Here is a 15,334-nt window from a genome sequence, read left to right as displayed (position 1 = left end):
GTCCCGGGCTTTCCTGTACCCTTTTTTTTTTGCCCCGATTCTGGCCCCCGATGCATTTTTTAAATTGGATTACCTCATTTTTTTCCATTAAAGACATTCATTATATATATGTTGAAGAAGATCAGAAAAAATGGGGAAAGAAAAACCCCTGGAAGAGCTAAGGAAGAAAAAAAAAATTGGGTCCCAGTTTTTTTTTTAAATTAAAGGGAAAAGGATATTAAAAAGGCAAATTATGAATACTTGGGGTTCTCTTTTAAAATTTTTTTGGGCAAGGGAAATCCCTAAAATAAATCTCTTATTTCCTTTCTCTTTTCATTTCCTTACATTATTTGCCGTGAAAGTAAAGACCTTTTTAAACTTAAGGATATTTTTTTTTTCCAATGAAAAAATTCTTTTTAATGTGGTATATATAAATAATATTAATTTATAAAAATATAAAATATTATATATATATATATATAAAACCCATATTATATATATAAAATTATAAATATATTATATATATTATTAGTTTTTATTATATAAAATTAGTAATATAAAAATAATTGTATAAAAATAAGAAATTCTAAAAAATTAATCTCCTTTATATATATTATAATATATATATATATATTAAGATTTATATATTATATATATAAAAAATGAAATTTTATATTTTGTGTGTTTGTGTGTGAATAAAATATAATATAAATATTTTTTAAAAAGGAATATATTTTAAATAATATAAAATATTTATTTTATTATATATATATAATATAGTATATAGTTATACATATTTTAACATATATATAAAAAATATATAAAATAAATAATTATATATTTTAAAATATATATTTTAATTATATTATTTTATATATATATATATATAAAACACACACACATCACATATATATATAATATAATGTATATAATATTAAAATCTATAATATAAATAAAAATATATTAAAATTAAAATTATTTTATATATATACACACACAAAACATACACAAAAAACACACATATTTTAATGTGTTTTTTTTTTTATATATATATATATAATAAATATATTATTATATATATTTATTATATAATTATATAATTTTATATATAATTTAAAACATACATCATACACATATATATGTTTTGTTTATATATAAAATTAAAAAAAATTAATTTTTTATATCTATATATATATATATATATATAATTAAATAATAAAATATATATATATTTTAATATAAAATATATCCCATATATATATATATATATTTATTATTTTATTTTAAATTTTTTAAATTATATGATATTAATATTTATATTTATATGTTTTAATTTTTATATTTATATATTATATATATATATTATATAAATAATATATTTAATATATATGTATATATATAATACTAAAATTATTAAAATATATATATATATATTAAAATATATTTTATATAAAATTTTATTTTAATATATATAGTTAATTATTTTTACTATTTTATATTTTATATATTTATATTTTATATATACAAAAAAAACCCCAACTCATATCAAAAGGGTTGTATTTATAATATATAAAAATTAGTAAAATTATATATATATATATAAATATAAAATATTATATATATTTATATTATATATATATATATACACATCCCCACACATCCCTTGAGGGGTTTATATAAAATAATATATTAATAATATTATATATTTATTTTAATATATAATAAAATTATAAAATATATACAAAACACACCCCATATCTATGAGTTTTTATATAATATATATTATATATATAATATAAAATAAAATAAAAAAATAATTTAATTATATAATATTCATTTTATTAAAACCTCATTTTCTAGGTGGGGTGTTTAAAAATAATATATTATATATTATATAAAAATTTTAAAATATATTATATATTATTATATATAAAATCTATATATATTATATTTTAATATTATATATATATATATATATAAAATTAAATATAAAAAAAAATTAATATAAAATGTTGTATATAAAAATTAATATAAAATAAAATATTATATAAATTATATTATATACATATTTTATAAAATTTATTTATATTATAAAATAATATAATATATTATATTTTATATATATACATACCCCTACACACACTATTAATATAAAATCAATTATATATATTTTAAAAATTATATATTTTAAAATTAATAATATATAAAATTATTAAAAAATATACATACACAAAACAAACAAAACCCAAAACACATATATATATATATATACATATATATATATTTTAAATATTATATAAAAATTTTAATATATATATTATATTTTATTATATATATAACCCCCACCCTTTTAGGGTGTTTTTATGTTGAAATGAATTCTATATATATATAATAATTTTATATATATTTTATTTATATAATATTTATATAGAATAAATATATATATATAATTTTAATTTATAAAAACCCATTTGAATTTGCATATGTTTGATGACACATTCACTTACCTGAAAATAATTTTCAAAAATGCACCCAAATTTTTTTCGGGTTCAGCAGAACTCTTCAACTCCCAAGGGTTTTGGGCCCTTTAAAAACCCCAAACCACATCTAAACACCAAGAAAAAGGGAAAATTGATACTCTATAAAAAAAAGTTTTCCCCCAAGGCAAACATAGTTTAATGATTGATGAAACAAATTAGTGAATTTTGGCTTTTTTGGTGACTATGGGTGAAGGGAAATGAATGGACGATTTACCCCTCTGGCAACCATATTTTGCCCGACACAGCCCCACCCCAAAAGGGGGTGAAAAAAAATTTCAAAACTAAAAGGGGATGGGGAAAAAATTAAAAGAGGGGGAGTTGGATAGATGGTAGGTAGGAAAATGGGGGAAAAGGGAAGGTAAGGTAATAGGTAAAGAGTGGATGAGTCACCCACCCTCGCTAGGGGGGGGAAAAAAGGAGGGATATAGTTACGAAGGGGCAAGGTACAAAATCCCTTTAAAAGCCCCGTCCATTTAGCCTGTTAAACCTCCAAAAAAAAATTTCCCTTCTTTCCTTAGAGTTTAAGTTTACTTTTTTTAATGGTAAAGAATCTTCATTATCATATAGAAAGGAGGGGAATTTTGTTATACTTGGGGAAATTTAATAAAAATATTGAAAAAAATTAATAGAAAATTTTGTATTACTTATATCCAAACCCGCAAACACTTTCTTTTGGCCCAAAATGCAATGATGTCATTAGTTCGGGCCCCCTTTTATCTGACCCATTCCCCCCCCATGTGTATTTTATGGTAATTTTTTTTTCAGTGTATTTTTCTTTTTTAAAGGGTTCGTAATCATGTGAAAAATTTATAAAAAATGAAACCAAGAAAAAAAAATTGCAAAAACAATGGCAGAGAGGCTGGGCTTAAACTCTCCTTGAAACTGTGTGAGCTACCTTTTTTTCAAACTACCTTGTATGGGGAAAAAATTGATGAAATAAAATCAAAAAAACTTTAATGAAATGATTTTGAGCAAAATATTCAAAAGAGTTTAAAGGGGAATTTAAAATAAACTTTTTTTTTTAAAGTGATTTTTCTTTGGTTTTTTTATTTGGGATTTTGTTTGATAATTAGGGTTTGAAAAATCTTTCAAAAAAATACAGTTTTTAGAGATAAAGTCACAACAAAGTGCAATTTTTTTCCTGGTATTTGAAATTTTTTTAAAAATTTTTAAAAACTTCTCCTATATAATAAAGAAAAAAAAAAGAAAATAAAGTTTTTCAATACGCTTTCTGAAAATTAAACCAAAATATTTTCCCAACCCAATTAAATTTCTTGCTGCCCTAAAAAGTTCTTTTTAAAAAAATATACGGGGTTAAATAAAATGAGATAGCTTTTTTTCATAGGAATATAAAATATAGTTTTAAATATTATAAGTTTAAAATTTTTTTTTATTGCTGTGTTATTTTTTATGAAAATATAATAGCTAATTTTTTTGTATTTTTTCATATTGATATAATCGGCCCCCTTTTGGTCTCTTTTTTTTTCCACAATTTTTTTAATTAATTCCAGCGTTCAATTACCCTTATCTAGTTTTTTGTAGAGGACACTTGCTTTTTCCCAGGCTTTGGCCATCTGTCTTTTGGGAAACTAGATAGACCCAAAAATAACCCCGATTTTGCTTTTTTTTTATAACAGGTACTGATAACCCATATGTTTTTGAAATTTCCCTTTTAAAATTATGTGCAGTTAGAACACATTTAAAGTGGGCCCTTTAAGCAAACCAAAATGCACCAAGAAATGGGGAATGTTTAAATTTTTTTAAAAAATTAAAAGGGAGGCAGTTTCACTGGGGAAATAGGTAAGCATGAAGGGGCTGTTTCTCTTTTTTTTTTTTATTTCTTTTCCCTTTTTTTTCTTTTTTTTCCCTTTTTATTTCTTTCCTTTTTTTTTCTTTTTTTTTCTTTCTGTTTTCTTACAGCCCAAATTAAAATTTTGTATTAGTGAAAAAATTTTCATTGTAGATAATGGGGGGGATAAAATATCCGGCAAGCTGTAAAAAATTTTTCAAGTAAAAAATTTATTAAAAAAGAAATTTTTTGGGTTTATATATATATATAATATATAATAAATATTAAAATATATATATTATAATATTATATAAATTTTTAAATAATAAAACATAAAATTCCAAATCTTCTTTCCCTTTTTCCGGGAGGGGGAATTGTCTGAGCCGCCGTGGTCAAAAGCATGATACTTAATTGTATTTTTCCTGTTTTGGGTGCTCTTGGGGTGAGAAAGATGGTTTGGGTCCCCATTTCCTTTCCACGGAAAAGTGCCCCTGTTTACCTTTTTTAAAATAAACATTCTCTCATTTTATTTTCCCGGGCTTGGGGCCAGCCCCGGGCTTGGGGGGGGCTTGGCCACCCCCCAGTGGCTAGGGTAGGCAATCGATATAATTTTTATAATTATAGTATATTTTATATATATATATATAATATATATATTTAAAATATAAATATATTATTAATAAAATATAAATATATATATATATTATATATAATAATAATATAATTGTAGTGGCTATTAACCTAATAAGCAAATAATAGCCTTTTTCTTGTGAAAAAGGAAATTGATATAAAACATGAAAGGGGTTAACAAAAATGAACAAATTTTTAAATTTTAAAGATATTTTTATTTTTTATATCATTAAAAAGGCTCTATATTTTTTCCCCAAAACCCCCGTTTACTTTGGGTCCATTTATTGGTGTTTGTTTTAAATATAGTATTCACACCCACAGACTTCAATAGCCCCTATGGAAAATTTTATTAATTCCTTGTTTTGGTCATTATTAGTTTTATTACCCTGAATGTCTGGTTATTTGAATCCATTTTTTAAACCCTACATTTGATCACAAACATGGAAAAGTGAAAGACAAAACACGTCAGAATCTCTCAGAATTGACTTTCATGTTTTTTGTTACATTTTCAACCACCTTTCCCGTCCTTCGGGTAGTGGGTGTTTCCCGGGTAAATTTTGATAGTGAAAATTTCTACCCGGGTTTCATTTAAGTTAAGGATGGTAAGCTCGCTGTAATATATCAAAGCTAAAAGGGTCTTGGCAAAGATTTAAAAGGGGCTGCTTTTCTAGATTGCATCAAGTGTTCTGTTTATTTATTGTTAATGAAAATATTGATCTATTATTACCATAAAATTTTTTTTTTTAAAAAAATTCAAATCCTTTCACTTTTTTCCCGAGCCTTTGGATGAAAGGAAATATTGGTGTTTTGACACTCAGGGAAAAATCCGGTGGGTCTGCATAAATGATTTGTTGTGTAGCCAAGTAAGTAATTTTAAATTTGGGTTTAATTTTTTTAATTTTTTCATTCCTCTCATTGATTTCATTAAATAAATTTTTACTAGGAAAAGGGGGAAATCCTTTCCATATATAAAATACCCCAGATAGGAAATTGAAAAAAAAGGGTTTTTTTTTCATCCATTTTTCTTTCACAGGAATATTTTATTGAAGTATACTGTCCTTTACCTGTTACTTTTAAAAAACCCTTTTAGAATACCCTTAGTTTTTAAGAAAATGTACCGGGAGATAAATATTTGTTAAAAAAAACCCTGGAAAAAACAAAGTACAAACCCCAAATTTTTTTTTACCAAATAAATTTTTTAAGGAAATGCCCAAAATTTAAAGGGTTGCCTGTCCCCTCAGGCCCGGGCCCATTTTTTAAAGTACCTTCCCGACAGAAAAGGAAAAGAAAAAGGGGGGTAGCCAAAATCCCCAAATTTTTTTTAAAAAAAAAGTAAAAAGGTTTTTCCGGGGGCAGGGAAAAACCTTTTTATATGTCCTTCTCTTCATTGGAAAATCCCAGTAATCATTTAAAAATTTCGTTGTGGCACAAGGGTTTTAAAGATCAAAGCAATGCCCAAAAACCCCAATTTTCCAGGTACACAAAACAAACTGTGTATTTTTTGGCTTTACTGACTCTTTGGGGAATTTCTCATAGTTTATAAAAGGCATAAATTAAAACAGTTGGCCCCAAATTTTCCTTTTTTGGGGCATGTGAGAAACAAAGTTTTCCATTGTTACAAGATGCAAAAATACCCTTTACATTCCAGAAAAATTTGTTTATTAAACCACTGTTTTTTAATTTAAACAGGATTGGGATGTCAGGGTGTGCAAAAAAAAAATTTTAAAATTTAAAAAATTGCATTTTGTCCACTGTACAATTTTAAGACTGTCCAAAAGTGCTATCCTTTTAGTTTTTTCATTTTTCAATTCATAAAATTTTTTACCCTTGGAAGGGGAAAGGGGGTATGAAACAGAAAAGGGTAGTCCCTCCCGTTTAAATCCTCCTAAACTAAGGGGGAGAGGGGGGAAGCCATATGCAAGCCGTGAAAATAGAATATTTTATGAATTTTGTGAACATTTGATATCCCCCAAATTTCAAAAAATCAAATTTCTGTACAATTAGAAAACATTAAATTTAAACCTACAAACAGGGATAGAAAATTAGTAGATAGAATAGGGTGAATCTAAAAATATATTTAAAATTTATTTGATAATATTTTTGTAATTTGAATGAAGGGGTTTGTGCCAGCCCTCTTTGTCTCCTGTTTAAATTTACCGGAAATGATATAAAAAACCTTTGAAAGAAACCCACCCAAACTTGCCCACCGGAGGAACGTGGGGGAGTTTTTGGGGTGCAACAAAATTTAATTTAAAAGTTGTTTTTAAAAAAAAAATTAAAATCATGACAAAAATTTTTTTTGTTTTGGAGATTTAAAACCCGCATCTCAACTTTTATTAGGCTCCTTGAAATGAAAAAAAAGGGTATACCCCTACCCCGTTAAATATGAATTTTTTAGGGGTTCATTTTTGTGGAAACTTATTTTGCTAATTTTAATAATGTTAGGCCGGGTATGAAAATTAAAAAAACTATGTCAGTTTTATTTTTTCTTTTCCCGGGAAACCCATAATTTAGTTCTTCCCCCTTTTTCATTGTCGAAATTTTAAAAAGGCAAAATGTATTGTCTTGCAGGGAGAGGGGTGCACATGGGGAATCGTTAAAGGGGTTTTGGGAAGTTTCTGTAGCAAAAACTGGAACAAAGTTTTTGCCAAAAAAAAGCAAATGTTTTTAGAGGGTGCCCATTTTAAATTCCATATTTTTTTTTTAATTTTTTCGAAGAACTACACATAATTTTTTTTGTTCTCATCTAATTTTTTTTGTAAAAAAATTTAGTTTAGGGTTTCTGTATTAATTTAAAGTAAAATTAATTTTGTATTTACCAGAAACCAAATTTGACAACGGGGAAAAATATTGATTTAATATAATGATGATTAAAAAAGGCTTTTCTGCAATTAAAGAAGAAATTAAATGGCAAGGATGATGATCAAATTTTTTTTACTGTAAAACATACTGTTTTCAAACCTACTTCAGCCCTGTTTTATGTGCCCTAGGTTGCTTCAGGCTGACAGGTTTCTGTACATAAGATAGGGGAAGAGTTTGGTAGGATAATTTGGGTTTTGGCATTACAAAATTCAGAGATAGTCCCTATCAGTCTACCTCACAAGGAATTCTATCAGCACTGTCCCAGTTACAGAGTAATTGGAGAGAGTAAATACTTCTTCCACCTAGTTTGCTCCTCTTCTCATGAAGAGTTGCCTGTTAGCTAGAAGCAACCTACAATGTATTTACCAGGATTGAGATAGTTTCCTCTTCATTTGCAAATCTACCACCAGTCATAGTTTGGACTATGCTTCTGCATGTCCATAGATGATGCAGAGTTTATTGTGCTGAAAATATAATAAAGATGGTAAGGGGGAGGGATAGGGAGGCAACAAGACAGAGTAGAGGAAGGGAAAGGAAGGTATAAACCCAGGGGGAGAACTGAATGGCAATGACTAGATAGAATATGTTGATAACTGTATCATTATTATCATTATTACTTTATTATTAACAATATAATTATTGTTAATATTATTATTGTTGTTGTTGTTATTATTATTATAATTATTGTTGTTATTGCTATGATTATTGTTGTTGTCATTATTATTTTTTTTTTATTATTATTATTATGATGATGATGATGATTATTGATATTATTATGATTGTTATAGTTATTATTATCATGGTCACAATTATGAATATTGTTATTATCATTATTATCATGGTCATGATTATGAATATTGTAATTATTATTTTTATGACTATTATTATGCCAACCAAACACATGTTCCTCTGGAATGAACATCATCATCATCATCAAGGGGCTAACACCGACAGGGGCGCATGGCCGCATCCACCCTTCGCTTCCAGCTACGAGGATCCCTCGAGGCGAGTCTCCAGCCAGACCCACGGCCCATCTCTTATTCCTCGCGACAGGTCTCATTGAGCTGCCCAAGCCATGACCTCCTGGGTCATCCTACAGGCCTCCTTCACCCAAGGTTGTCTCGCAGAGAGACAACCTGATGGGGAGGGTTGCCCACAGGGAGATGAGCTAGGTGCCCATATACCCTGAGTTGGCGATCTCGGATTATGCAAGTAACAGGTCCCATGCCAGTCTCACAGTGTAACCGCCGGTTGGACACATGGTCCTGCCAACTGTACCCCATGTTACAAAAGGCATCAAGACGAGACTCCAAGACACTGGATAGCGTCCAGGTTTCGCTTCCATACCGCAAAACTGTCAGTATCAAGGCCTTGAAGACACGCAGCTTGGTCCATCTGCATAGGTACCGACATCTCCAAAAGCTCTTGTTGATCGAGTTCATGGCTCCTGTTGCCAGACCAGTCCATCTATTGACTTCTTGGTCTGACAGCCCAGAGATATGGACTATGCTACCAAGGTATGTAAAACTCTCTGTAACTTCAACGTCCTCGCTGCAAGCATGGATCAACTGAACAGGTTCCCCTAACTGGCCCCCCAAAGTCCTGAATCTTGGTCTTGGTCCAGGAGATCTCTAGGCCTAGAGGCTTCGCCTCATTGCTAAATGCATCAAGAGCCGCCACCAGTGACTCCAAGGACTCACATAGGATAGCAACATCGTTGGCAAAGTCAAGGTCTGAGACCTTGATATTGCCTAGTGTTGCTCCACACTGACTTTGGCTAGTAGCTCTGCCCATTATGCAGTCCATATAGGTGTTGAAAAGTGTTGGTGCAAGGACACAGCCTTGCCTCACCCCTACATTAACAGGGAAGAAGTTTGACAGACCCCCACCACACTTTACAGCACTTTCAGTACCAGTATAAAGGCTTGCTATTAGCTCAATAATCTGTGTCGGAATTCCCCTGAGTCTCAGGATCTCCCATAGTGATTCCCGATGCACCGAGTCAAACGTCTTTTTGAGGTCAATGTAGGTTGCAAGCAACCCATGGCCAAACTCACGACGGCGTTCCACAATTACTCGAAACGCTAGTATACGGTCTATCGTGGACTTGCCAGAAGTAAGTCCAGACTGCTCCAGTCTCTGATGCCTCAGTAGGTGGTTGTGGATCCGTTTCAGAAGAATGTGGGCGAGAACCTTGCCTGGTATGCTAAGCAGTGTAATACCACGGTAGTTACTACAATCCCAACGATCCCTTTTCCCCTTCCAGAGAGGGATGACCATGCCCCTCAGCAGGTCAGGGGAATGGTACCAGACTGCTAGATGGCAGTTAGAGCTGTATGCAGATCTCGAGCCATAGGTTCACCTTTAGCAGTTCAGCAGGGATATCATATATGCCTGCTGCTTTCCCACTCTTCAGCTTGGAAATCACTATCCCAACCTCTGTTAGGGTAGGAGGTTCCTCGCTGATGGGTGGGTCCGGCACAGGCACTTTGACATCGCTTGCTTCCAAGCTAACTGTTGGAGGGTCCACCAGATACAACTGCTCAAAATACTCAGCCCAACGTGCACGCACCCCAACATGATCTGAGATGATCCGTCCATCTGCTGATCGGATTGCAGTCATCTGTGAGGAGGGCTTAGGGTTCAGCTTTCTCAGGGCTTGGTAGACAGGGCGAAGGTCATTTACCAAGAAATGGCCTTCAACCGCCTCAGCAAGATTCCTGATGAACTGTTCCTTGTCCCTTCTCAGCAATGTCCGAGCCCTTTGCACCATGGAGCGATGCAAGACTTGATTACCATTCAGACGAGCCTTGCGACATGCTTCAGTGGCCTCTGTCTCCAGAGGAACTGGGTCCATCAGGTTGTCGAGTTCTGTGAATCGGTCAGAGACTGCCATGGTGAACCCACGGGCACACTCCTCCTCCCTTAGTCTGTCCAGGTAAAACACCTTAGGGTGGCCACTGGAGGGACGGGGAGTTTTGAAGTGGAGCAGCAGGGTGGCCACAACCAGCCTATGGTCAGTGCCACAGAACTCGGCACTCCGGTAAACCCTGCAGTTCTGGAGGATCCTCCATCACGTGCTAACAAGAATGTGGTCGATCTCCTTGGCCACTGAACCCGTATCGCTGTACCATGTCCAGTGATGCGGGTTGGAGCGCTGGTACCAGGAGCCAGAGATCCTCATTTTCTGGGACCTAGCAAAGTCCCGAAGAAGGAGGCTATTCTCGCTGCTGGGATCAGCTCTCGAGCCATTGGGGCCGACAGACATCTCATAGCCAGCTCGGTCACAGCCGGATACCGCATTGAAGTCGCCCAGAACAATGCGAATATCTCGCCGGGGGCAATTGTCTGCCACAGATGCGAATTTGGCGTAGAGCGCCCCTTTCACATCAATTTTACATACATCGGTAGGGGCGTATACAGCAATAAGAGACATGAAGCCAAAAGTATGCTTCAGTCTCATTGCCATAGTACGCTCATCAAGCGGTGTCACCTCAACTACCGAGGGCTGAAGTCGGCTGGAGATGGCTATGGCTACACCCTGGAGGTGGTGACCATCGCTGCGGCCCGACCAGTAATAGGTGTACCCACCCACACTGATCGTGCTGCTACCAGGTCTTCTCACCTCGCCTCAATTCCCGCGATAGCAGAGGTAACCGCTCATCCTGCCGCAAGGACTGGATGTTCCAAGCACCTACCCGGAAAGCACGCCAGAGGTTAAGTCTCGGGTGGTCACTGTGGGACCGCCCATCCGCCTGTGGGGTTCCCGAGGGCTTTGCCCCACAAGCTTCATGGTGGATTGGCGCCTGCCGGGCCGCAGGCGGGACGAGTATGGATCTATATGAGTGATATTTGTTATTCTTTTCGATTTTGCTTACATAACTAATATTACCAAATGTGTTAGACCAGTCAGTAAAGCTTTTTCATATATGTGGAATGTTACTAAAATGTGTCAGAAAGGGAAATATCCAGTCTTCTTAGGAATATTTAGTGAAGCTTAAAACCCTGTAGAGTGCTCTGCTCATTTTTTTCAGATTTCTTTATTTTTTGCTGTTTTGTAGGTATCAGTGCTACATTTCGTCAGATATTCAAGGTGGGAGACCTAGTAATTTTTTTTTCCACGTACTCCTATGCTACCGGGCATTTTCTTAGAATGTTACTTTTATTCCGTTACAAAAACATCATTGATTGTGTGTGTTCTTTATTAGAAATTCACCAAAAAATTGCAGAATTCAAAATGTTTCCGTTCGATTCTCTGTGCTTTTTTTTTTTTTTTTTTTTTTCTTTCTTTCTTTCTTCAGCGATTCACTCAAACTGCAGATCAAGTGAACTGTTTACGTTGGTGCAGTGTGTATCGGTTTCAAATGCCGGATCCTTGGCCAAAGATCATGCTTTGGTAAACTCAGTCACGTCTACAGGAGATGGAAATTATCATCTTTTTTGTTAGAGCAGCGTACTTCGTGAAATGTATCGTACGGAACGGTTACAAGCTCAAAGCTAATTCTGAAGATGTGGTTCATTGTAACGCCTTTTAAACTAGCATTATGGGTAAGTGCAACTATTTACCAATAATCGTTACCAAAAAATGTATGCTGGTGTCACTCACTGTTTCAAAAACACGAAATTTGATGCAAAAAGTCGGATGAATGACGTCAATGCTTGTTGCACTTGTTAGAGGAGTGCACTTCTAAATGTCCACGATAAAAGTAGGTCACATGACATCTTTTATAAATCAGAAATAAAGCAATTCAAATTTTCCAAAGTAATTATTAATAAAACGTTTGGCAAAGGACAGAGCCAAAATTTTGGTAATATACTACAGCATTACTTTAGAAAAAGAAAGAATGCTTGGTTTAAGCGCTGTGCAAATGCTAAATCAACAAAAGCTGTAGCGATTTGTAACGCGCTGGTGCAGCACTATTCAAAGAAGGAAATTATTAGAAGTCATTCGTTCTGATCGGCACCTCTAGTTCAAGTCGGTGTGAGTCCTTACCAAGTATTTGTGTTCGTAAGTGTAGGGCTAGAGCTTAGGCTAGTGTCCCTACTCGTTTATTAATAACTTTCTTCTGGTTCTCATGGAAGTTGCTTACATGTTATGGGTATATTATCTTAGCCGATTGTATGATTTCTTGATAGAGGTACGCTGCTGCTCACTCCCTCCTTTCCTGTCTCTCTCTCTCTCTCCCTCTCTTACGTCCTCTCCTTCCTTTCCTCTCTCTTCTCTCTCCCTTCCCCCTTCTATCTTCCTCCATTCTTATCTTTCCCTCTCCCATTCTCCCGCTCTTCCTTCCTCTCTTTCCACTTAGTGAGCACTCAGCATATACATTGATTTTTAAGTATGGCTCCAAACTGGCGTCAGGCGAGATGACCCAAGTGGCTCTTGCCCGCGTTGACCTGTGTCCTGACTCAGAGAACCCAGGCAGATAGCGATCCTCTGCCATTCAGCCGAGGCCCCTGGGCAGGTTTTCCGACACACCACCGCTTAACGCTACTCATAGTTCTATTCACATGTTTATCAGTGTCGTACTCCTAATCAGTAATGATTAAGCTGCTCGGACAACTTTGTCGTTAATTCTATTAGTCTAGTACTGGTGTTTTATAGTAACAAATTAGAACATCTTACACTCCCTTTCTCTATGTCCCTCCATTCCTCTTTCTACCTCCCTACCTTCTCTCTCCCATCCTTTCCCTGTCCCCCGCTCCCTACCTTCCTCCCAGCTTCCTTTCTTCTGCCTCTCATTCTTTCTCACCATACCCCCTTCTCTCTGTCTCTCATCCCTTCCTTGCTCTTCACCTCCCTCTCTCTCTTCCTCCCTCCTCTCCCCTTCCTATCTCAGCCTCCCCCTTCCTCTCTCTCTCTCTTTCTTCCTCCTTTCCTCTCCCTCTTTCCCTCCCTCCCATGGCTTCTTCAGGCATGTGTGTGTGTGTGTGTGTGTGTGTGTGTGTGTGTGTGTGTGTGTGTGTGTGTGTGTGTGGGGTTGTGTGTGTGTGTGTGTGTGTGTGTGGTGTGTGTGTGTGTTTTGGATATATAAACACAGAAATCTGTACCGTCCCATTACATTATTTTGACATTTTCATTTTACAAAATCTTCGAGATGACTGACAGCCGCGCCAGTGCGCTCAGCGTGGTCAGTGACCGCGGCCGGATCATTGGGCTTTGGGAGGCAGGCAAGTCCAAAGTCGAGATTTCGCGACAGCTCGGCGTGCACCGAACCACCGTTCACAAGTGGATAAAGCGCTGGAGGCAAGAGGGATCGCTCAAGACGAAGCACCGCTGCGGACGGCCCCAAGTCACCAGCCATAAGCAGAACAGGGCCATTGTGGAGCGTGCTCTCGAAAGGCCACTGACCCCGGCCGTGAAGCTGACCAAGGAGCTGAAGCTGCCCTGCAGTGTGTGGACTGTGCGGCGACGCCTTCATGCAGCGGGCAAGCTGGGCGCCGATCGCGAAGGAGGTGCGATCTCCTGATGAGATTTGCTTCGGAGAGGACGCAGCTAGAAGGTACAAAATGCCAGGTATTTTATAAACATAATATTTTTGAAAAAGTCTGCAATATATTTATATCCTTGACGGGGTGTTTAGTGCTCTCATTATGTGCAGTGGTAATGCCCAACCCCTACAACATTTAGTGTCCACGACCGATGCCCATGCATATAAGTACAGACATATGCAGATGACTGCAACACGCACACGCACACGAACACGCACACGCACACGCACACGCACACGCACACGCACACGCACACGCACACGCACACGCACACGCACACGCACACGCACACGCACACACACACACACACACACACACACACATACAATGATTACAGTACGCTTTTGTTTCAGTATAATAAAGAAAAGACCTCGCAATCTATTTCTCTGTTTTTGTATCCTTATATGGTTGATCCAGATAATAATGCATAATGCATAAATAATGAAGTAAAGAGGTGAAGAAATCGAAGGGGGGGGAGAGAAGGTAAAGTGGTAAAATTTAAGGAAGTTAGAGATTGGAAAAGTAGGGGGCGAGAACCCCTTGCATGGTAGATACATTGCATTCATATTTCTCCCTTTCATGTCTGGAGTTTCGAGGGGGGGGAGGTGAGTGGTTGATTTTATTTATTTGCTATTGGTGAGAAGAAGTGGCTATGGTTACGTTATTGTGTTATCGAAGTAAATGCCTCTTTTTTTTGTAATAAATAAATATATATATATCGTTATATATATTTATTTATTTTGGTTTATGTACTTTTTTTTCTATTTTTACGTTTTATGTTTTTATTGATTTTTGTATTTATGTCTTAAACTAGATTAATAAGGAGAAAGATGTGGTGAGTTGTGGTAACAATAAATAAATATAACTAGGCTTAATTCTAACAAATGATTTTTATTGGTTTTATTACTTTTTGAGTTTTTTTTATTTTGTTTTATATTTTATTTATTTATTTTTTAATTTTGTTTTTAATTGCTAAGACAAGAACGAGAACAGAAACAAGTTTACTTATAATTAAATGAATGGAAAATTAAATTTTTTTTTATTT

General features: G+C 34.5%; 2 protein-coding genes across 2 annotated transcripts in view; both read left to right on the top strand.

The window, feature by feature from the left end:
• The first annotated feature begins 13,895 nt into the window (after positions 1–13,895).
• Positions 13,896–14,267, top strand: LOC119589581. The gene has a single exon (XM_037938179.1). The coding sequence runs from the start codon at positions 13,896–13,898 to the stop codon at positions 14,265–14,267; it is 372 nt and encodes a 123-aa protein (XP_037794107.1).
• Positions 14,268–14,391: 124 nt separating this feature from the next.
• LOC119589580 overlaps positions 14,392–15,334 on the top strand; it is a 7,486-nt gene continuing 6,543 nt past the window's right edge. The window contains exon 1 of the mRNA XM_037938178.1: positions 14,392–14,456. Within this exon, the coding sequence (XP_037794106.1) occupies positions 14,392–14,456 (65 nt within the window). The remainder of the gene's footprint in view (positions 14,457–15,334) is intronic.

This window comes from Penaeus monodon, chromosome 26 (genome assembly GCF_015228065.2).
Source record: "Penaeus monodon isolate SGIC_2016 chromosome 26, NSTDA_Pmon_1, whole genome shotgun sequence".
In the NCBI taxonomy this organism is placed as follows: Eukaryota; Metazoa; Arthropoda; class Malacostraca; order Decapoda; family Penaeidae; genus Penaeus; species Penaeus monodon.
The sequence above is the reverse complement of the archived record's forward strand: the minus strand, read 5'-3'. Positions and strand labels throughout refer to the sequence as shown.

Excerpts from the sequence above, each read along its gene's own strand:
- LOC119589581 (XM_037938179.1), top strand. The coding sequence starts at position 13,896 with ATGACTGACAGCCGCGCCAGTGCGCTCAGCGTGGTCAGTGACCGCGGC.